Source organism: Sparus aurata, chromosome 15 (genome assembly GCF_900880675.1).
Source record: "Sparus aurata chromosome 15, fSpaAur1.1, whole genome shotgun sequence".
Lineage (NCBI taxonomy): Eukaryota > Metazoa > Chordata > Actinopteri > Spariformes > Sparidae > Sparus > Sparus aurata.
Genome location: NC_044201.1, coordinates 26,121,548 through 26,145,195, shown reverse-complemented (window position 1 = coordinate 26,145,195; position 23,648 = coordinate 26,121,548). Strand labels below are relative to the sequence as shown.

At 43.1% G+C, this 23,648-nt stretch overlaps 1 protein-coding gene across 6 annotated transcripts in view; it reads right to left on the bottom strand.

Annotated features, from left to right (window-relative positions):
* wdpcp (WD repeat containing planar cell polarity effector) overlaps positions 1 to 23,648 on the bottom strand; it is a 74,709-nt gene that overhangs the window by 12,791 nt on the left and 38,270 nt on the right. For all 6 annotated transcript variants that reach the window (XR_003986983.1, XM_030442480.1, XM_030442479.1 and 3 more), the window contains 5 exons: positions 21,329 to 21,520; positions 13,869 to 14,472; positions 9,521 to 9,709; positions 8,958 to 9,081; positions 7,238 to 7,301 (listed from right to left, as the gene is read on the bottom strand). Coding sequence is in view for 5 of the 6 variants with exons in the window: in XM_030442480.1 (XP_030298340.1) it covers positions 7,238 to 7,301; positions 8,958 to 9,081; positions 9,521 to 9,709; positions 13,869 to 14,472; positions 21,329 to 21,520 (1,173 nt within the window). In the remaining variant the exon portion in view is untranslated. The remainder of the gene's footprint in view (positions 1 to 7,237; positions 7,302 to 8,957; positions 9,082 to 9,520; positions 9,710 to 13,868; positions 14,473 to 21,328; positions 21,521 to 23,648) is intronic.

The following is a 23,648-nucleotide window of genomic DNA, read 5'->3' as shown; positions in this document are numbered from 1 at the left end:
TGTTTTAAAGGTGCTCGGGGGCTACGAGCGAGGCTGAGGTCATTTCATCTGTTTAAATACATGAGTAACAGAAATGAATTCTCAAAACGTAGTCTTAATAAATTAGATTCAATTCGATTCAAATCTAAATTGTCTTGTGAGGGACATGTACTCCATACTGAGCTAATTCTAATTCAGTTTTGAGTAGGAGCTCCAGGAGTAATATCATCTTAAAATTAGGATAAAATAATACTGGTTTCATTTGAAAAGAGAGTATCCTGATATGAAAATATAACGTGTGTGATAATAATTGATTCAGAGTTAAAATTTAGGACTTGTGTTCAAAAGATGATCTAAAAAGCATCAATGACCATCAATAAATTACACATTTATCAGTATGGGAAACAAAAAAGGTCAAACCTCTGGCAGAATAGAGTTTTAAAAGGTAAATAAAAATTATTAAAAAATAGTTGTTAGAGGTGAAGAGGGAAGACAGGGAGGAAGAAGGATATAAAAGGGGTGAAAACAATCTGGTCAAACAGCTGCAAAGGAAATCAAAAAAACAGCCTTAACAACAATCAACACGTTGCCCCAGTTGCTCCAGTGAAGCCTGTCAATAACCAGCAGTAAAGGCTGAAAACATACTGGTCAGTGCCCAGTGTGAATGAGTGGCCGGGAGTGGAAACAGTCTGAAGGAACACAGTAAACACAATGTTGAAAATAGAAATATAGATTCTTTATAACATGTTAACATTCTGCACAAGGAGTTCTGAGTCTCTTTCCTGTATAGATGTCTGAGTTACTGTTTTTTTGTTCATACGTCCTTGTTTTTTTTTCACTTTCTCTCTCTTTTGGTTTTCAAATAAATGGAAAGCTTTGATGACTTTATTTTGAACCTCAGTGAAATGTGTCTTTAACTTTGACTTGTAAGAATAAACACTAAACATACTGCAGCACAGCAAACCATTAAAAACATACAAATATACAACATGCAAGAGAAGTTGCGCTCTCGTTACCCAGATTCCAAATGAAATGCTTTGATAAGAACAATTCGAAATGAAGATGAAAAAAGACTGCACTTCTGCAACACTCAACCTTTTAAATTGATTGAACAGAAAGTGAATCACACCCTCATCCTGGCACCCAACGAGGGGCGACTCAGGGTCGCAGGGTTTCCTCAGGCTGAGAGCAGGGCCTGAGGGCCCATCAAAGGGTACAGCGTGTTAAGGAAAGTCTTCCGCCTCAGCGACATCACAGGACATCAGTGCCGTGACTCAGGGCTCGCCATGGATAACCCTCAGCTGGCTAAAGCCAGCCCCCAGCTGAGCCTGCACCCGGCCCTAATACCCCCATATTGTAACCCAGCTTTTGTACCCCGAGAGTGAAAAAAAAAGAAAAAGAGGGGGGTGCTGGTTTCCAAAAGAGGTGGGGAGCAGAGAGGGACTGAGGCAGGGAGAGAGGGGGAGTAAAAGAGAATGAGAGAGAGGTGCTGAAATTGAAGAGTATGAATGGGAACAGATTGGGTAATTATAGTGTGGTGCCTGCCCTCTGTGGCGACGAGTTAGGAGGAAATGTGAAAATGGCCGACAACAAAATGGCCTCAAAAGAAGCTAAATCGGCTCCCAGGACTGAGGTGGCTAATTCAGCCGCTGTGAACGAGGACATGGCCCCTCAATTAGATATGAGTGAGGCTTCCTAATTGATAACAAACAGAGCAGCGGAAGATTAAAACAGGCGAGGAGGAGAGCAGGCTGAAATGACAGTGAGGTGTGTGAGCGAGGGAGAAGAAAGAGCAGCGAGATGATGAACAAGACATAAAAGAAGTGAGGAAGGCGAAATTCACAACAAGGGTTTTTCATGTGAGAGAGAAAGAGCGAGCGAGCAGCGGGGAGAGAGAGATTGTATGACAGACAGAAGAGAACAATATGAACATTTGATGCCGGGGCGCTTTATTCCAGCTTAGCTCCTCATAATACTGTCTGAATCTGGAGAGAGGGACCCAGAGAAAGAATAAACGAATGAAATGAGAGAGGGAGAGACACAAACTGAGAACTAAGAGAGGGAGAGAGGGAGAGGAGTATCAGCCCGACTAAGAAGGGATAACAATAATACTGCATATAAAACCATCAGATATTACACCTCTTATTCCCCGACGCTCAAACGCGACACTAATCTTATTTATATAAGAGCTTTAGGGGTTGCAGCGCCTGATAAAGAGGGGCGTTTTAGTGGGCCAGTTTTGGGGAGTAGAGCGGAGGGGAGGAGGGGGGGGAGTAGGTGGTGGTGGTGGACACTAAGAGCCCGATATTGACTGATATTTGGGTTACCTCCAAATAAATGAGGGATTAGGTTAACTGGCACACAGCAGCGCTTACAACACATTAATAGACGGGCTTATGTCTGCATGTTTGCAGTCTGTGGGTTACTGTCAAACAGGATCGATGGGGAGAACATATGTGAGCGTTCAGTGTGGATTTGTACTTTTTTTAAGGCATTTTTACTGAGTGATAGGAAGCTCAAACTGCAGCACACTGACGCAAAGTTTGACCTTTATGGTTTATGACCATCATGTGTAGATGTGATGGCTGAGAATTTGTTCCCTTTTTTTTTAGGGAGAATTCTTGTGTATGTCTGTAAAGTTTTATGATTATTTGTGTATTTTAATATGTATGTAAATTCACTTCAATTCAGTTCAAATACTGTCAATATCGCACAGAGGACGGGAAACAACCTGTTGCTTGTCCACAGTCACACAGTTTGTGGTTATACTATCATCGTGTTTTATGGGAAGAATATCAGACATAAAAAATTAGATTTACACTCCTACAGACTTGTTTGTTCCTCAGTCTCAGAGTTTTGATTATTCATAATGTCTGATGTGATATACAGTATGTTGTAGACTGGTTAAATGCACACAAGTCAAATTTCAGGAGTTTTTGACACTAAATCTAATCAAATACATCCAATTCTGCCTGATATGTATTACTAGAGATTCAAAAAAACAACAGGGAAATGAGGTTACCTCCATTTATGTATTATTATGTGAACTCATGATTTATGATTACTTATATGAGATTTTAAAAAGATGCGTCTTCTCTGTGATGCAATAAAAATATTTGCTTTTTAACAAAAAGTAGGTTAAAGTGAAATGCTTGTATGTTTTAGTTCAGCATCTTTTGTTTTTATTTTAAGATTCATAATATTTTGATGATTATCACGATAATATTGTGAATGTCTGCACTACATAGTTCCCTTAGAAATAGTAAACTCATGCCACAGTATGTTCTTTTTAAGAGACAATGTGGTTCAAAATGATGAGTGCGTAGGAAATAGTTAAAGTGAACAAAGGAGGATTTTGGAAACTGCGTTCATCACTGTGTTTCTTCTAAAATGATATTTCTTTCTGTATGCTGATATCAGAGACGAGTCTTTGCTCTTTGATTCTGAGGGACGGACATCAAATCCTGACGATCACTTTTTTAGTTTTCAGGATTCACTGCAGCCCCTGGAAATATCTCAGGCAAATGTGACATCATCTGTATTTCATCCAGAACAATTAGTCCAGGAGAATCAAAGCAGATATGACATTTTGGTAATAAAGTGTTTCAAGGAGTTTTTCTTTGCTAAAATCATACAGCTGAATCAAAAATCAAAAAGCACCAGCATGCAAAACTGAAAATACATATTAATTTAACATTAAACAATTAACATAATCCCTGGGCATTTGCTGAACCTACACACACACTTGTTTCCTGGCACACCTGTTATCCAGGAGCGCTGTGTTTGACTAACACTTCTATCAGATATGTGTTAAGGACTTAACGTTTTAATAACGCTAATTGCTCATCTGAGCGACAACAATGAGCTGATTGCCGAAAGACGTGCGATACCTCCTCCTCCTCCAGCGCTGCCAAGCCCGGCGTCAGATAGGGGAGGTAGATAGGGAGTGAACCCAGCAGACACAGCTTGCCTTACTACTAGCGTATCTAACAAGAAACAGTACAAGCTCTCATTGGGGAACAAAAGAGTCGGCATCAGATTCGGCTATCACACAATTTGATTTAATTAACGAGCTACATCAAGAGCCAAAGACCCACGAAGAGGAAGAAAAAGAAAAATGGGCAGGGAGGTGGAGAAAAAAAAACTTGTCGTCTGCTTGACTTGGCTGACGAATGACCTAATTGGTTACATTATCAACTCATTATCAAAGGCTAATTAGGGATCTACAGAGCAGCGCCAATTATATAAAAAAAAAAAATGCAAAGGACTGAGTAACCCCCTACAACTACCTCTACGTACACCCCCTGCAACCTCCACCTCCGCCTTCGCCAAAACACCCCCCTACCAGCAATTCCTCCTCCCCCTCAATTTAGCCCGACACTAAAGTGTTTCATTCTAACAAAAGGTTGGAAAAAAAGGCTTGGAGGGCCTCTATTGTTAGATAGGAAACAATGGGGCTTGAAGGGGTGGGGGTCTGGTGATAAAGGGTGGGGGTATATCATGCTGGGTGTTTCCAGGAGAGGTGAGTCGTGCATGTTATCTATGTGTGTGTGTTTAAATGAGAGCATTTTAGCAGGTCGATGGTGCGTTATCGAGTTCTTTGGGCAAGTTTGGAAGTTAAAAAGAGTTTGGTGAAGCTGGGGGTTGCCCTCATTAACCCCCTCAACCTCAACTCAATCAGCCGACCAGCAGGTTAAAGTAACAACACAACCTAATTAAAGCGAAGGGCAGAGCGAGAGGTGAAATGTCAACATCCTCTTTCTCTGTGTCGCTCTCCACTGATGATGAGCTGCTGCTCTCTTGGTCACTGGGGCAAAAAAAAAAGTGCTTGAAGTTGCTCGTTGTAAGTGAGAATTAACAGATAACTGTGGTCATCATCTTCTCCAACCCTGTGCAGATGGTTTTGAAGTCCATAAAACATTTCCAGAACATCACAGTGAAACAGTGTTGCAGAGATCTCAAAAACAACTGAAATAGATGGGGACTTGTTTTAAAATGTTAAAAACAACTGATAATAAACATGAAATGGCTCCGTATAGCTAGTTCGGTGTATTCCCAGTCTCAAGAAGCCTCGATAACGCAAATCGATTTGAAAAGACAGCATTAAGACCCTTTGAAAGGCTGATGGTGGAATTTCTGTAAAATACCTTCAAAAATATTGATATTCGAGATCCTGTTTGTACAGCGAGGGAAATATGACCAAACGCTGGGGGCAAGATATGTATTTCATCTATTAAAAAGATAAATATAGCAAAGTTTGTATACTTTCTGTTAAAATATCAGCATCTAATCAATTAGTAACTCGCTGTCAGAGAGAAGAGCATCTAACTACAGAAGGTACCGGTGTATGAATAATACAAAAAAGATAGAAATCCATTTTTGACAACACTTCTGTAACTGAAACATCTGTTGACAGCTCAGGCTTGTTTGACCCAGACTGAATCGTCCTGATGTGGTTGACTCCACCCACAAACGTTCAGTTCAAACCCAACGCAGAAAAATTATTCGTACATATGATTCCATCCACCTTTTCCTTTGTGCTTGTCTTCAGTTTTTCAGAACAAGACCTTCTCTCCTTCCTCTCTCTCACCCTTTCCTCGTTTTTTCTTGCCTTGGTCATATAGCTTTCCATCTACACCCTCCCCCCTCCTCACCTCTCTGTCCCCCCTCTCCCTTCCTTTGCGCTCTTTCAAGGTCCACAGGCTCGACTCCACCTTTTCAATTCGGCTTCCCAGCAGCACTACTTAGTGGGGAGGTAATTGGAACCAGTGCTATCAGTGTGATTGAGGGAGCAAGAGTAGTGTGTGTGTGTGTGCGTGTGTGTGTGTGTATGGGGGTCTGTATTAATGTCTAGGGTGTTGGTGAAGCATGGAGCAAAGGGGGCCCCATGAAAAAGGGGGTCAAACACATAGAAGAGCATTTCAGCGTGGAGTGGAAGAAAGAGCGAGTTAGAGGGAAGATGAGGGGAGAGGAGAAGGCCGAGCCGAGGCCATGGAGGTTGTGAAAAGATAGGGGCCCATACTGAGATCACACCTGCTCTCTGACACACACACACACACACACACACACACACACACACACACACAGTGAATGAACAATTAAAATAGACTGTATAGTCTCATTCCTGTCAAATATTGTTTGATAACAGCTTCGGTCTGCTCTACTTGTTTTATTGCCTTGATTCTCATTATAACCAGGAATGATGATAATCCCTCAAAAATCATATTGTGTTAATATCTTGAAAGTACCAACAGTCATCCTTAAATTAGTGTTATCGAAGTATTTGGTCGAATATATTGTGTGATTTGATTTTGACAACAGTTGTAGAATCGATTAAGTGTTGAAAGTATTGCTATACTATTTATACTATTATCGCCCAGCCAATCAGAAGAGTTTCGATGTTTACCCTCCCTTACATGCCTAATGTCAGGGAGAACCAGAGCTATATGTTGTAGACTTGTGTAGTGTCTGTGTTTCGCCAAAAAGTTGGTCAACTTCCTGTTTGTGTGCATCTTTCTTGTGTTGCAGTAAAAAGTGAGTTAGCCAATAGCAAGTCAGCAGAGGGTTTAGAATAAATAAATCATGGAAACTGGCTGTACTCCATCTCTTGCTCCGCATTATGGTTGAAAATGAAGCAAACAGAACTTTGTTAACTCTGTTTTTAAAGGTGCTCTATGAAGAATAGCTTTCATTAAGAAATATTAACTAACAAATGAGATTAAATTGAATTTTAAAGCACCATTATGCAATTTCTTTATGCAACAATTATCTACTCTGACCCCATACGATCCCCTCATTTCACCACAAAGTGACGCCCTTGAATGGTGCTCATTAAACAGCTTCCTGCATCAACAATTCGCTGTCGCAACAATCCTACTTTTAGTCTACAGCTACTATTACTGCCATTATTGTCGACAGCAGGGAAGGGACGAGACTTTTCAAAGACTTCTGAGGCCTTTCTTATGAAACTGCATTCACTGTTTTTCAAGACTTTTTATGACCTGCAGTGACAGTTGGTGTTGTATCTGATGATGATCGTGAGACTTAAAAGTCATGTTTTTGTAATTTGAGTACATTTTGAGTGGCACTTTCATTATATTAGCTGTTTATTTAGGCTCACAGAATGATACATCCTCGGATGGAGTGACTTAAAAAGATCCCACACAGATGCATTTCTACTAAAATGTCTGCAACCTTTTTGTCAAAGTGTCACATTTTTTGAAGACAGCAACTTTAATGAAATTTTCTTCCCACTCACCATGAATAAATCTCTGTCTTCTAAATCTACAGCGAGGAGGAAGGCCTTTTCAAAGCGCTGGTGTCTGCAGAGAGAAGGGGAGTCAGTTAAAGAGCAACATCCTGATAAAAAACAAAAACAATCATCAAACTTAAAACACATACTTTGGTTGAAAATGGATAGATGGATAGGTCAGCGGTACACATTTCTTTCTTCCTCTAGTCTGCACACAAACACACACCTCGATCCACACAAACCTCTGCATACAAAACTGTCAATAATTGAACTGAGAGTAGCGGGTCCTCTTCCTATTATCCAGAATTAAAGCTGGGAGAGAGAGCGCTGTATCTCCCAGTACAAAACACCTCAACTTTCCCTGTCTAGAGCCAACATGAAACAAACAAACACACGCAGAGAGAGGAGGTGTGGGGGGCTTCCTTCATTTGATGTCGATGGAGAGAAAAAGAATGCAGGTAGGTGATAAGAGAGGAAAGGAGGAGGGATGCCAAACAACGCTCCAGCTCTGCTACACAGGAGCAGAAAGAAAGAGAGAGAGAAAGCGGGAGGTAATTGCAGGATGGAGAGCAGTAAGCAGCAGTGTGTGGGAACAACAGGGTCTATTTCAGTCAAACAGGCATTTCAAAAGGCTCTCATGGCAGAAGGGAAAATGAAACAACAGTCTAAACAGGTGCACGTGAGGTGCTTTGCCTTATGAATGACTCAAAGCTGCATCAGTGCGTGTGTGAGGAATTTCAAAAGCTATTTTCTTTTAAGAATATTCAAAATAGCAATAGTGAGCAATAAATAGGCAGCATTAAATTGTATCTTCAATGGATGTCGTTCTCTGAAAGACGTTTTTTGGACAGTATTTCTTCCTCTGATTTTACAGCCTGTGCTGATCAAATGAATAAAATGTTCTGCTAATGTTTCAAAAACAGCGATTTATATTTAATTACACATCTGTATCTGCTTATGCATGTATCTAAATGCATTTAGCAGCGGGAGTGCTCTAAATATAGCTGACTTTGACCTTTGACCCCACCTGAGGACAACGTCACAGTGTTAACTTGTTGCATGTGATTCAATTACAAAATAAATGTAATTGAAATGTAATTGAAATTGAAAAAAATACAGTAACTAATCAAGATGTTGGTGATAAATAAAGTGTTACACCTGAATCAGTTTGGGTAAAACGCTCAAGCTTTATTACATTAAGAACATTCTTAATGTATTTTTTTGATCTGCTACGTTCTACTCTTTCTCCTCAGCCACCGTACATTGTGTGTAAGTGGGCGTGTTATTGGACTCTGCAGCTGCTTTACTTCCTGGGTTGCTAAGAAATGGCCAAGTTTTGTGGGAGGTGTGATTCGTAAAGTCTGCGAGCTGTCTCAACATCTAGACAGGCTCCATTCACTTGCCTCTCACCTGCCAATCAAATCAATGTGCACTGCTCTCATTGAACCTTGAACTGATTGATATCTATGTGTTCAAGACCTAATTTAGCTCTATATTTTGTCAGTGTCCATCTTCCAGGTTTTATTCAGCTTTGTTGCCCAATTAAAAAGATTTGTTGGAGTCAACATGTCATAAGTTACATTACTTTGATGAAGTAATTACATTTTAAAGGGGCAAATACTAACTGTAACCCACTGCATTTCAAAATAACCTGTAAAGTCCGTAGAGTTATACAGAAGAAGATCGAATAAGGACCATGGCAACAGGACAGAGTGGGTTGCGTTACCTGAGGAGGTGGTGAAAAAAGCGGCGTGCATACTTGCTGATTGGCTCCCTGTACTCAAGTATCACCATATCAGAGAGAGGGGCAGGTGGGGCATAAAACACACCCAGTGCTGCTTCTAGTTGGGCTACAGACAGAACAGAAACACACACACACGTAAAATAAATAACAATAGCATTCATGAGGTTTTAGTAGATGTGTGCTCACATCAAAGCTCAAAACATTTATTTCTGAACATAATGAAGCTGGTTAAATCCTTTGCTTCGCCGCAATTCTCAGAGACGGAGCACATCCAGAAGAATAAATTCTATTTCACCAAGTGCTGATTAACAGCAAAAGATACAACAGAAACTGAAATGCAAATAAAAATCAAAGCAGAATGAACAAAACATTCAGGAATTTTAAAGACTGCTTAGCTAACATCATAACATTTTAAGCTAAAAACAAAACAGCCATTCTGTGGATTTGTCTTCTCCAATGAGATTATTCCAAATATACAGAAATATCTGTAAAATAAATAAAATATTAGATGTAAAAAAATAAATAAAAATGTCCCAGTGACCCACCCTCTCTCTCTGCATTCAGCTCCAGCCTCAGCAGGTGGTTGGTGACCGAACTCAGGCCTCGGTAGCACTCGTCTCCCATGATGCTCCAGTCCATGGCCTCCAGGATGCCCAGCGCCTCTCTGACCTGCCCGCAACGCAGCCGCTGCTGCAGCAGCTCGCCTGGACCCATCTGGCCCCCAGTCAGAGCCCCTGTGTCATATGGAGACAGAGCTTGGTTTTAATTTATTATTTGATGAGATAAAGTAGAGCGAGGATTAAACAAACGTCAGAATAAAATGCATGCACCAGGATCCCATTGATTCTTGTACCTTTCACACTGTATTGTTTGGTGAAATGTTCATATTTAAATAAATTAAACAATGACTTTTTGTAGACCAAAATCAATTTACAGCAGAACCAGACAAATTCAGACATGTCTACCATCAACAAAAAGAACGAAATGCATGAAATCTTTATGTATAACAATGTGTGACGTATTATGTATTATGGCTGTATTATGAGATTAAAAATGTATATCCAACACTGTCAACAAAAATGTAAAAAGATTTTCATTTTACCTAATTTTTATTTTACTTGACACTTTTAGTTTGAGTTGACATTTCAAACATCAACAAAAATGATCTAATTCATGCGTTTTGGGTTTAATATTTGATGTATATTTATAAATTTAGAGCACAATGGTCTCAATGTGCAAAATATGCACAACAAAATAATCTAATTTTCCCCTGCTTTAATACAGTAGGAAGACACAGTCGTCCTCGCTGCGTAGGATGATGCAGAATATCATGAAGCACTGACTTCAGCTGAGTGAGTGTCCGGCAGATCTGTCTAAACTCTGAAGCAGCACTTGTTTGGTTAGACTGGCACTGACTTGCTGGGAAACCTGTATAATCCGTGCTGTGAACTCGTGCTGTGTGCATTAATACAAAATAAAATGACAGTTCTCCTCACCATCACCTATTCAAGTACATCTTAAGAGTACAGTTTCTTCACTTATGTTTAGATCATTTCTCTATATTTTATTCAAACATATTCTGTGCATGCTGTGTATGAATGTGTTCGTGTGTTAGATCTTCACCTGAGATCTGAGATGTCTGTTGAGAAGATGAGAGGAATGACCAGAGGTGATTGATTATGCCTTTGTTTGTGTGTGTGTGTGTGTGTGTGTGTGTGTGTGAGGACGACTCGCTGAATAATGGAAGGGCAGCGTTTTGTACCCTTCCCGTTAGTAGAGGTGTCTCATTATGTGTGTGAAAGGGCAAAGAGGCATGTGTTGTTTTTTTGTGCACTACTTTAGAACATATACGGGAAGGTCAGGTGTTGAATGCCAGGGGTGATCATTGCCTATTGTTAGAGGATCACGATGGTGCAACAGCCGAAATAATCACTGGCTTATTTTGGGAAAGGCTGAACAGAGAAGTGGAGCTAAAGCACCAAACAAGCACGATAACGAGCGTGTTCAAACTTGTGCCGTACAAAATGCTGACATTAGCTAACCCACAGTTCTGGACAGTGTGGGTGATCACTGACAGCAGTACTGTCAGTGGGCCAGGCTGCAAGCGGGCAAAGTCACCACTGACTCCTGTTTAATTAATTGAAGAAGTTGTGTGTGTGTGTTTGTCAGTGTGTGTGTGTGTGGGGTGGTGTACAGGCAATTAAAATGACAAGCTGGCAATTAGCAAGCCCCCAAATCCCCTAAAGAGTGGGCTAATGTGGCTAATACATCAGCTGAGCGTGCTGCAGTTTGTGTGTGTCTATGCTCTTGTGTTTGTGTGCATGACTGTGTGTGTAGGGGTCCTTGAGCTGGGCGTTAACATCAGCTCTGAGCTAACTCTGTGCAGAGACAATGGATCATTGTGGTTGCAAGGACAAGTCTCCCACACCTGTATACGCTAACGTATTTGACCAGCGTCTGCGTAATGAGACAAAAAACAACAGCGAGTGTGAGCAGGAGCAAACAGCAACAGAGAATTAGTTCTCATCACAAGGAGATTTCAGAGACACAACTACAGACAGAGTATTAAAGTCTTCAAAAATATAAACGAATTGGCTTTAAAACTGTAATATTGTGGAAAAACCATTCAGCAAATCACAGCTAGTTTTAATTTTGGGCAATCAGGCTCCTTTGAAAATAAAGCGATTTAATAATTTCTAATAGCTGCAAAATCAGTCGACAAAAAATTGTCGGTTTAAGCTGAAATCGTTGCATTGGATAGACTCGATTTCATAAAAGAACTTTATAAATGAGGTCTGCCTCCATATAAGTCGGCACCAGCTTGTGCAGTGGGTGCGAGAACCCACTTTTATGTTGCCTCGTTGGCTGCAGAGTAAATATTTTCTGCTTTAATTTGTAACCAAAAACTTAATTATGAAGATTCATCAGCTTGTGCTCTGAATCTCTTTCTTTTTTAATATGTAACAGTTACGTAATTCTTCTATAATCATCAACAATATTTCCTAAATTCCCATCCCGACCACAAGAAAAAGACTATTTTCTTTGCGTGTTGTGCAGCACATTCCCTGGTCTGCCCGTCCACAGCCTATACCGGTGCAGGCCCAGCCGCGGCCAACGTGTGCCCAGATGAGATAACTCGGTGCAGGCAGGAGGGTGGGGGTGGGGGGGCACCGGGGAGGGCTGCCTCCTATGGAAAAAAGAGAACTTGGAGCTTGGCCAAGTCTTTCTTCCTCGCCGCCTCCCGACTCACTCCTTCTGTCATGTAGCGGGCCTTATGAAACAAGTCAATACAGAGAAGGAGCGCAAGCAAACAAACAAATGAGTTGGAGTGTGTGTTTGTGTGTGTGTGTGTGTGTGTGTGTGTGTGTGTGTGTGTGTGTGTGTGTGTGTGTGTGTGTGTGTGTGTGTATAGAAGCACAGAAATAGAAGAATACACACACGTGTGTGTGTGGGGGGAAGAATTATCATGGAGAAAAGACGTGCAGTGACTTTCTTCATCAAAACCTTGGCAGACGATCAGAGGAGAGGAAGCTATTGTTGGAAGACACCCTCCCCTTTCCCTGTGCACACAGGCAAACGCAGTTGAATACACACAGTCAAGCACACACACCCTCAAACACACACCAACTCAAATGCACACAATCTTCTACCTTCCTCCATCCACCCCCACACTCGTGCTTTCAAACTTCAGCAGACAGCTGCGTGCCACTGTCACATCTTCTTTCCAAAGTCACAATTAAAGACGGCGAATGTGTGTATGTGAGTTTGTGTGTGAGTGTGTTCGAGGGTGAGGTGGCTGCTTCGGAAAAAATTTTGATTGGCAAACTTTATCTGGGGGCCCCGAGGGACTGCGCAGTCACTGTAAACGATTTATCGGAAAAATGCATCCCAGAATGCACCTGGGGGGCTCTTGCCCCGGGGCGATTATTGAATGACCTCTGAGAGCGTGACTCCTGCTAACCTTCCCGCCCGTCAACAAATTAACTTCCCTCAGCAGTGGAGAGGTCGAGCCGTTCAGCAGCCATATTTACACAGCGGGGTTCAGATACAGTGTCAGATCCAAAACAGAGGAAGAGTCTCTGAAGGGAGGAGGGCACCTTCATCAGGAGGAGGTGATGATGATGATGCAGCCTGTCCCTGGATGTAGTGTTCATTAAAGCGTAGTTAAAGGCTTGTTGATGAGGCGACGAAAGATTCATACATTTCACTCCAGCTTACAGCGGTCTACAGACTTGTGTGTGAAAAGAGATTTTATTTAAAGCATTGCAAATGTTTGCTCAACATATTTACTTCTAGCGCTTTGTGCATAAACCTCTGTAGGCGACTCACAGGGCAGGGCATTAATCAATGTGTTGCTTAAAGGGTAACTCCATCAACTTTCCACATTAAAGTGTGTTAACAGGTCTGATGAGTACGACTACATACGTGGATAAAGCAGTATGAAGCTTTTTTTGTGTCCAAGGGAAGCAGGAAGCGGGAAGAATGTAGACAGCAGGTTTTGAAAAGGAAGAAGAATGAGTGGAATAAAAAAGGCTTTATCGTTTTGATCACTTCTTTTAAAACTGTCCATAAGGAGTCCAACATTGTTGTAAGAGTGAAATGCACACCAGGGGACTGCTTTTCAAACCTGGTGCCTACATTACCCATAAATCAAATGATTTTGTTCACCGTTTTCTGAAATTTTATAGACTAAAAAATCACTTACTAATCAATGAAGGAATCAATGACGGTTACTTGCAGCCCTAATTTTGAGTTTTGTCTGGTCTAATAAAAGTGATCAGTGTTCAGAAGTTTGCTTGCAGCCACTGCTCATCCATCACCTACGAATAACGTTTAAAAAAAGATGTGTGAAGTTTTGTGACATTTTTCTGTTTTTAACCAAATTTTACCCACCTAGTCTGAATCTTAAGGCTGCCAGTGGTCCTCCATGAAAGGCCAACATCAGGATGTCAGTCCCCTCTGGGCCACTCTCCAGGCTCGTCCCCCACCACAGTCCCTCCAGGCCGCCACTGCAGCGCAGGTGCTGAGCTAGTCGGAGCGTAGCAGCTGAAGCGATCTCCTCTGCTACCAGCGCCATGCTAACAGGTATCAAGCCCACATCAAAGCACATCAGCTCCCCCTGCCCTCCCCCAACCATGACCAAGGCCCCAGCAGGGTGCCAGGTGAGGAGCGATGGAGTAAAAGGACAGGAGGCCAGGAGCGAGACCCCTCGTCGCTGGTCATACAGGACCAGAGAGGAGTCACTCAGTCCCAGAAGAAGTGTGGCCTCATGGGGGTGACGTGAGCAGGAGACGGGATGGGACGGGAGTGGGATACGGGTAACGGACAGGCGGCGCAGACGCTCTCGGGCACTTTCGTACACACAGGTGTCAGCCCAGGACCCCTCTCTGGAACCTTGGGGTCCGACAGGTAGCTCTACTGTCAGAAGCTGGTACGGCTGGAGCAGGCTGAAGCGACAGTCCAGGGGAGTGCCTTCTGTCCGGACAGATCTGAGGACCTTTCAGAGGGAAGAAATGCAAAAAAAAGAGAGTGATTCAGGGACTGATTTTAGAAAATCCTCACTATAAATCATGTGACAACAATGCAGAAAAAACACGTTGTGTCTAAACTGTTTTCTCTTTCAAAAATGTTTCAAGCATGCGCTACTTATTAACTCATTTTAACATCCTGATCCAAACTGCCCCACCAATTGTAGGCTGAAGTTAGAAGGTAAAACTGTAAATATCTTACTTTTGAGCTTAGATTTAGACACCAATATAGCAACTGTGAGACACTTTTTAGCCATACTATCCATGGTCCTCCCAGATAATGAATACTATTGACTTTGTGAGTCCTCTGACTTTTTCTCTGTAGCCACCATTTGTGTTTTTGAGTGAAATATCTCTACTTTGAGTAACATGTGGCAGAGTGCATGTGAGAGAAAGACAGACAGAGAAATGAGTAATACCATGGCAGCAGCCCCAAACCCCCTGGAGATGGAAGAAATGGAGCCTTCCACATTGCTCATAAACACATGGCTGTCAATCAAGACACCTAACGATAAGAGCTCCATTTTAACTCAAGGTCAACAACATCTTCTCCCTGAGCATGCCACGGCTTGGCACCCAGCACCCGGCGATAAACAACCCCCTCTGTTTACCTGTGCGAAGAGCCAAGAGCTCAACACTAGACATGGCGAATGACAAGAAACGAGCCCTTTTCAATATTAAGAAGATGATACACGAAGAAAGCTCTGAATTATTTGACCGATGGTCATATATCCAAGATCTGTATTATTCTTTCCTGAACCATAACCAGTTGGTGGGAGTGGGCACAATGGCCCCGCTAAGCAAGCCAGCATTGACAACGACGGAGATAGGCCGTGTCACGGGTGGTACTGTCGATAAAACACCCACAAGGAACCAGGAACAGTAGGTGGATGACAGGAGACAACAGCCAGTACTAAATGGCAGCCCAACAGTTCCACAGTCGCTAACAGAGCTTTTTAGGGGGGATTTCACCTTACCAAAGCCTCTATCAGAGCCCTGCATTGACCGTGGCAGCTTTGGCTAAATGAGCCCATTTCTTTTCGCCGTGCAGACAGAAAGAGGGATCTGCTGCCTGCCTGCCTTCCTTTCCTTTCACAAAGCTGCCCGGCCCAGTTTTTTGGCAGGGATTGCCAAAAAGGGACTTAGAGGGAGGAAGAGAGGAGTTTTTTTGCCTGCCCATGGTCTACAGCAGGAGAGAAGCAGATGACTGTCCTCCTGAAAGCTTTTTTTCCCCCTCCATAATCCCCCAGAGCTAGCTCCTGCTGCTCCCCAGGGGGTGGGTGCTGTGTGTGCCTGTGTGTGTTTATTTGCGGCAGCAGGCGTGAGGGGCTCAATTCATGTACGGGGTGGGGATCCTTGGAATGGTGCGGTTCTCTGGATAGCTACATTTCCGCAGGGACAAAGTGACAAATGCATTAAATAAACTTGCACACAAACACATTGCGGGCGAGGGTCCGGCGAGTCCATCCCACAGAGTGCTGTGACAGGAATCACAAGACCTACTTCAATTCCACCAACCCTGACCCCCCAACCACATCTCATCCTCTCAGCTTTTCATCCCATGCCCGGCTTGCTAGTGCCCGCTGCCCGCTGCGCCAGCATGCCACCGTGGCACCATCCGGGATGAGGGGCAGCTGATTCAGCTCTGCCTCCCCTGATAGGTGACCCTCCAAGGAAAGGAGAAGGGGGACAGTGTCAGCTACTCCTCAGAGGCAACAAGTAAATACAGCGTGGACTGGTTCAACCCGCAACAACCGAAAATTCAAAGAGTTCAAGATGAATTTATGTTTGGTCGTGTTTTTATTTTGACAAAAAACAACATCCGATGGGGGAGATGAACACATATTCAACCCATGTCCACAATTGTAGTTAAATTGACTCTTAAAATGTGCCCCAGGCTCGACCACCTTTAGGTATTTACACATTTTTTTTTAGGTAAAATTAAATGACGATCTTAATTTACACACCAGCATTAATGCACAGAAAGTAATGGGACTTTAAACAATTTTCTTTATTCCATTTGGATGTTTGAAGATACAGTTTATTATGTAGTTGATTTATAGTTTGGCTGACATTTTATTTATCTACAAGAAACTTAGTAATAATAAAATCATTATTCCATAAAAGGCATCTCTGTCAAACACTGTATGTAGAGTGTAGAGTTGTCACAATACTCGAATATCTGACATTGGGATGAAACCTCAAAAAATAGTAAAAGCAAAGGGAAAGATTTCCACAACATTGTGGGAAAACACTTTTAGATTTGTATTAAAAGATAAAATAACCGAGTTGTGTCTAAGTTAATTTCCTTTACACTATAGTCAGAGAAAAAGGAGGAGGTAGGCCTATGTGGGCACTGCAGCGGTGTGTGTTTTATGTGTTTTACGTCCATTGCAGACTGAGCAAAAGCAAGCAAAAGGCCCATCATGCACAACAGCTGATTATGAGATTGAGCACGGTACTCTCGTTTTGTGGGTTTTGAGTCTTTCAAAACATAAACTCTAAAACTGCTCATGCCATTGTATGCATTATAAGCAATGAACTTTAGGAACATCAAATCTGAAGATAGCTCAGTCTCACGTTTAGTTTGCTGTGTGTGGTTTTGGGTGCTTCACTTTAAACCAAAAACATTTTCTGTTAAAGAGCAGCGGAGAGAGGAAAAGTACAGAGGACAGTTTTCAACAATTTGTACCTCTGTTTTAAAGGCTGTTGCATGAATAGAGTCTAAACATACATACATTCTGGAACAGACATTTCTTCTGAAATACAGCATGCATGTGTCCTTTTAATATATTCATGACAGCAAAGACATGTTTGCCTGTGAACATACTGTTGGTTCTGAGAGCGCAAAATAGAAAAATTATGAATAAGGTCAAGAGAAGGGAGTGAGCAAGTGAGTGAAAGGATGTGCAAGAGAGACTGAAAGAGATGGAGACAGACAGACAGACAGACAGAAAGAAATATGCACAAAGGATGATGGGAAAGAGTGGGAATGGAGGTGAGTAAAGAGAGGAAGGAGGTGTGGAGACACGGAGAGAAAGATGCAAAGAGAGCAAAGACAGAGCGAGAGGAGACAGAGAGGGAGAGAGAGAGAGAGAGAGAGAGGCCTCAAGTAAGTAGCTTTCTCCTGGTTATTGGTTTCAGTGACTGGTCAAAACTATTCTTCTCCATTCTTCTTGTCTCTCTCTCACCAGCACCTTTTTTTCCCCTCCGTGGCGTGAAAGATAAAGCGGACGGGCCCAACTGTGTGGCTGGCCCTTGTTCACAGCAGTGGCCTTTTGAAGCCAATTTTCCAGCTCACGGAGCAGAGAAAGACAGGGAGAGACGGGTGGAGAGAGAGGGAGAGAGACGGAGGGACTCGGAGGAGAGTCGAGGGATGAAGGGATGTGGGGTGTGGAGGGGGGGGGGGGTTGGTGGTGGCACTGGGAAGTTTTAGGTGTGTGAATTAGGGTTAGTGTTGAGGTACTGATGTGAGAAAATGCACAGGCACAGCAGGATTACTAACCACAATATTCCTCACACCTTAACTGTCATAATTGGTGGCACTGAACATAATTGTAGCACGGAGGGAACATTATTCACCAGACCTGAAACTGTGGCAGCCGTGTTTCCTCTGTGATTTTTACAAAGCAGTGGAGCTTGGGGGTAATTCTGCACTTTGGATTCCACACCCGACCCTTTCATGGTCCAAATTATGATTGGAGTGCATTGCTGAAAATGTTCTTTCTACTGTACATGCTTTAATTCTGCAGCTTTTTATGTTTTAGGGACAAAATGAGCCATTTTAAACTGTTCATTTAAACTCTAATACACTCATAATCACAGCATTCTAGCAGCTGGGGAGGAGATTTATTTTTTATATGTTCTTTTTATAGAAATTATTTAATTTAAGGATGTCTTTCATGGGCAATCTGTTTAGTTATCCTCTTGTTTTGCCTCACAGCACAGTGCTAAAGTCAAAAATAATTAAAAGACAACAGAAATCACACACGGCAGCGAAACTGTTTGGTGACAGATAACGGGACAGTCATACGCTTAGAAGACAAGAAAAAGTATGTTCGTAAACATAAACACACATACAACAAAAAAAAAGCGTAAAACATTCATCTGGTGTTTTCTTTTCATTAAGATTATTAAATTCCAGGAAAAGGTTTGTGTGTGTTGTGTTGTTTTTGGGGGGGGGGGGGGGGGGTTAAAGGAGGGAAGCATGAAGGAAGGATAATTAAAAATGTTAACTGGCTGCATAAAAACGAACTATGTATGTGTTTTTCTCTCCTTCCCACCCTCCACCCCCCTGCGTGCCGTGGCTCCACTTATCAGCATGAGGAGAAGAGGGGGGGGGGGGGGGGAGAGCATACGAATTAAGACCACATAGGGAAAGAAATCAGACTTTTTTAAATGCCGAGAGACTGGCTAGAAAATTGGCTTAGTGCGGCAGATAGCGAACTGAACAAAAGGAACATATATATGAGCTTGAAGTGATTGAAGTAGCTGGCGTCTCCCGATGTGTGCCCGGCGTTTGATTCCCGCCACGGCTCTTACATAAACTGCTCGCTTAATTTCACACCGTGCATCTGAAAAATGACAACAAACGCTTTCATTAGAGCGCGATGCCGCAGCCCCACGAAGAGACTTTAATGTTCTTGAAGCGTGGAGGAAGGAAGGAGGAGAAGGAGGAGAAGGAGGACTGGGGGGTTGGAGGAGACAGAGAGAATAAACTAGGTGAAGGAGTGTGATAAATGTGAAGAGCGTTCCAAAAACAAGAAGCGGAAAAAGCGGCGAACAACATCTGCTCTGCTTATTTCAATATTCAAGTGCCCCCCCTAGCTCACATCCCTCCCTCATTCTCTCCTGCGTGAATTTGTTTTTCTCGCATGCAATTGGTAACGCTCATCTTTCCTCCCTCTCTCCCGTCTCTCTCTGCTGTGGTGAATATTTTGCATATGCTTACCGAGGTACACGGTATGAGGAGTTGAGTTAAGCCCGGTTCGGTAATTTGGGATCTTTCATCTGCTTTCGGCACAAGGCCAATCCTACGTTGACACAGAATCGGGTCACGGGTTGGGTTTTGCCAGAGGCCATAAGGATGTGTGTCTAAGCGTGTGTGTGTGTGTGTCTGTGTGTGAGGATGTGTAGGCGTTCCCCTTCACGCTGTACCACAGCTTAGCTCTCCTGCTTATTTCATATGGTGATGCACGGAGGTGCAACACAGAGGTGCCACCCTTGAGGTGACTAACGCACCATCCCCAATCCCATCCACGACAACACAGGTCTCCACTCAAAACAGCAGCTTTGGTGCCTCTTTCACTATGTGTCCTCACTCTGTGTGTGTGCCTGACAGCATGTGTGTGAAAGTACCTGAGAGTGTGTAAAAAAAAAAATATAAAAATCAAAACAGCAGGAGTTATGATTTGTGAGTTTGAGGCTTCAATGACACTAAGAGGTATTAAAAAATGTAACACTAGGTTCTGTCTCATTTTCTCACTTCTTTACTTGTTTTGTTTGATCTTCAGTTGTTACAATTATTAGTCAGATTTAGCCGAGCTTGTCCACTCTAAAGTCTTGTGAAATGTGCTTGTTATGAGAGCTGATGTAGAAAGCTTGATTCAATCTGAACGAGCCAGTGAGCAGGATCTTCTGCCTACTTAAGATGGCAGAAAGTGCAACAAGAAGGTGAACTCTTTCGTGTGAAAGCAATGAGTAAAGAGTCACAATAATGGCATAATATGTGAAGTCAGGACATGTCATTGATCCACAGTTAAGTCTACATTCAGCCATCCATCTGCTGTCTTTAACTTGTCCGGGTCTGTGTCGCTGTGAGCAACCGTGTCCTGATCCTGGGAGATCTTAAGGTGTTGACAGGCCAGGTGGGTATGTCAGCCTCACAACATGGTCTGGGTCTGTCCTAGGGTCTTATTCCAGCTAGAAAGGCCCTAATTATGTCCATGAGCATTGTCTCAGAAGCATCCTGACCACATCATTTGAATGTGAAGAAGCAGTGGTTCTTGTCTGAAGCTCCTACTGCTTTAAAAACAGCGTAGATTGATGGAAACATGAGCGTTTTATTGTTTTCAGCCCCAGCTTCCTCTACATTGCTACAGTCTGGTAGCATCAGTCCCACGCTTCATCTTACTTGTGAAGAATACTTCAGTTCATTTGTTTTGGGCAGCAACTTGCTCCCAAGCAAAGGGAAAGGTAAAGGCTAATTTATACTTAATGTTAACAAATACGGACAGAGCCTTCTGTCTCTACTCTAGCCAAAAGTTCAAATGAGATGCGAACACAGGGAGGGAGAAGTTTTAAAAATGGCAGAACTTTCTGAGGAGAAATTATAGGACTTTGTGAGAATCTGTATGATGTCTCTTTATTCGGGCACAGAGACAAACATTAACTACAGAACAGCTGTAAGGAGACTGGGTGGGACTTGAATGTGAGTTGGACAATGACGAAGGAAAGTGGAGGTCTGTGTGAGACCGATACTATTGCTTGACATCCATTCCAAGGTGAAGGACATGTGGAAATACGAGGGCAGTGACAGGGAGAGGGAATATAAATGAACCTTGAAGTGTTGGTCTGTTCCCATGAGTTCATTAAGTTTTCTGGAAATTTCAAGAGCACACTGTTTGCACTCCACAACTCCACTCTTTATTTAAAATGTCAAATTTACTGGTGCATACAGCACTTTCTTTAAAAGTCAATAATGACTTAATTTGCCTTTAAAAACAGCCACTAAACCAACTGATTTGTAGGAGTGTGTGTGTGTGTGTGTGTGTGTGTGCGTGCGTGCGTGCGTGCGTGCGTGCGTGCGTGTGTGTGTGTGTGTACCTTGAGGCCTTCAGCAGGTGAGCAGCTGAGCAGGACAAGGTTGTTCCTGTGTGTGTCTGTGGGAGTCCAAGGCCACAGCTCGTCACTGGGCTCTTCCAGGTTCCACCAGCAGAACGCCACGTCCTGAAGACGGTTGAGACCGACGCGTCTGTGCAGCCTGCGACCCCGTCCGCTCACGACCACACTCCACACCTGAACATGAGAAGACGTGACAACAAAAAGGAATGTGTACTCTCAATGGGCAGAAGAGAGAAAAATCAACACTGGCAGATACACAAAGTGTCAAAACGTATCCTCAGAAGGAGGGGAAGTTGTCAAAGTTTATTAACGACTCATCCATTTGGATTCACCCACCTGAGGCCTCCGAAACTTCCACATCTGTAGCCCCAAACATCACTCTCTCGTCCTTCCCCCATTCTGTTTTTGTTGATGTCTAAGGTTGTTTTTTATCTTCCATTATTAATGTGTACGTGTGTGTGTGTGTTTTGTTCTGTCGGGCTTGTTGTTTTAGTGATGTGCATATTTTTTGGAAGGTCCGCCACGCTCTACGGGCCACAACAAAGAGACGCACAGTAATGAGCTCTCGTGGCGCTTGGGGCGAAGAGGGGGGGGGGCACGCACACTCACTAAGAAACACACACACGCATACATGAATGCATGCATGTATGCACACAAATACACATGTACATACAAGTAGAGGCACTGATGTAAAAAGTCTATCAACACACACTTTTATCAACACACAAAGTGCAGACACACACACATACACACACACACACCGCTAAACAAACAGTGCTCTATCTAGAAGCATTTATAAAGCAGGTGAAATTGCAGGTCTTACACTGTGACCCCGGCTTTCATGTACACCACAGCTCATTCCCTCTTCACACCACACACACACACACACGCGCACACACACACACAAACACACACACGACGAGTCCTATAATCATACAGGCCTTTCATACGCTCTATATCACCAGTCACACTCACAATAAACCAGCTACCAGCATCGACGGCTCAGATGCACACATTAGCAAACACACACACACACATACAATCATACACATGCGTGTCCATGACCTCTGTCACGGTGCAGAGGAGTTGTTGATGTTGTAAAATCAGGACTACAAAAAATATTCTCCTCAGTAAAAAAAAAATAAATACATAAAAGCACAGAAACATGCAGAAATTAGTGAATCGACAAGCTGTACTGTATGAGTAGAGCAGATTTAAGGTTCAGTGGTCCATGTCTGCCCCTCTTGCCCCCCTGAGGGAGTGGGGGGGGGGGTATTTGCTTTGGACACAAAAATACAGAGGCAAATTAAAATGATGGAAGTACATCTGATGATAAAGGGAACAAAGAGTTGCCCCAAACAGCTGAATGGGAGATCACTGACAGATTGGAAATGGAAAAAATCTGAAAATCACTGGGGTTAATAACACACTCTATCTCTACCCCCCTGCATGCCCCCTCCATCCCTCCATCCCTCCATCCCTACCCATCTCTTCCCTCTTCTAGTCGTTTTTTTTCTGCTGGCGTTTGCTGGTCAGCAATAATCAAAAACCACTTTCTGTGGGCCGGATTAGTTTAGCCCCGCGCCCCCCCCCTCAATGCCCCCCCACTCTCCCTTCTCCAGCTTAGCCCACTGGACCAGGGCGATGTGTATGTGGCTGTGCATGTGTGTGTTTGTTGTGGGGGATGGGTAGTTGGGCGTGCGTGTGTACATGTGTGTATGTTGCAGGTTGCATGCACTTGCACGGACAGAGGTGTGGGATGTACAATATGCTGGTGGTGGTGGTGGCGGTGGTGGCGGCGGTGTGGGAGTGTCTTATCAGGTCTCTGCTTCTGGAGACAGACGCACGGCAGGAACGATTGCTTTCATACACACCAGCATGCACGCGCACACACACCCACACACACCTTAACAAAAGGGCCTGGCAGTAATGTGATAATGCCAGGGTTAGCGGTTAGCCAGCTAGTGAAGGAGGACACAGTGTAGTTTTGTTTTGGGAGCGGGATGAACGGGACGGCACATAATCAGACCTGTTACTAACACCTCCAGAAACACCTCCAGATCTGACTGCCGTCAATACCCACCTTTATGAGAGATTAAAAGACAGTAACAAGAAAGATGTAGAATTGGAGGCGACCTACGCTCTTTTAAACTCACACATTGAGCACCTGTTGTGCACAAAGATAGAAATGGAAACTGAAAAAAGGCTCAAGCCAAATGCACAAGATATTTGTGTATAAAATCAACATGGAAATGAGGGTTGGGCTGTTAGACCATTCCATTGTCTCTAAGGGCTAAGAGTC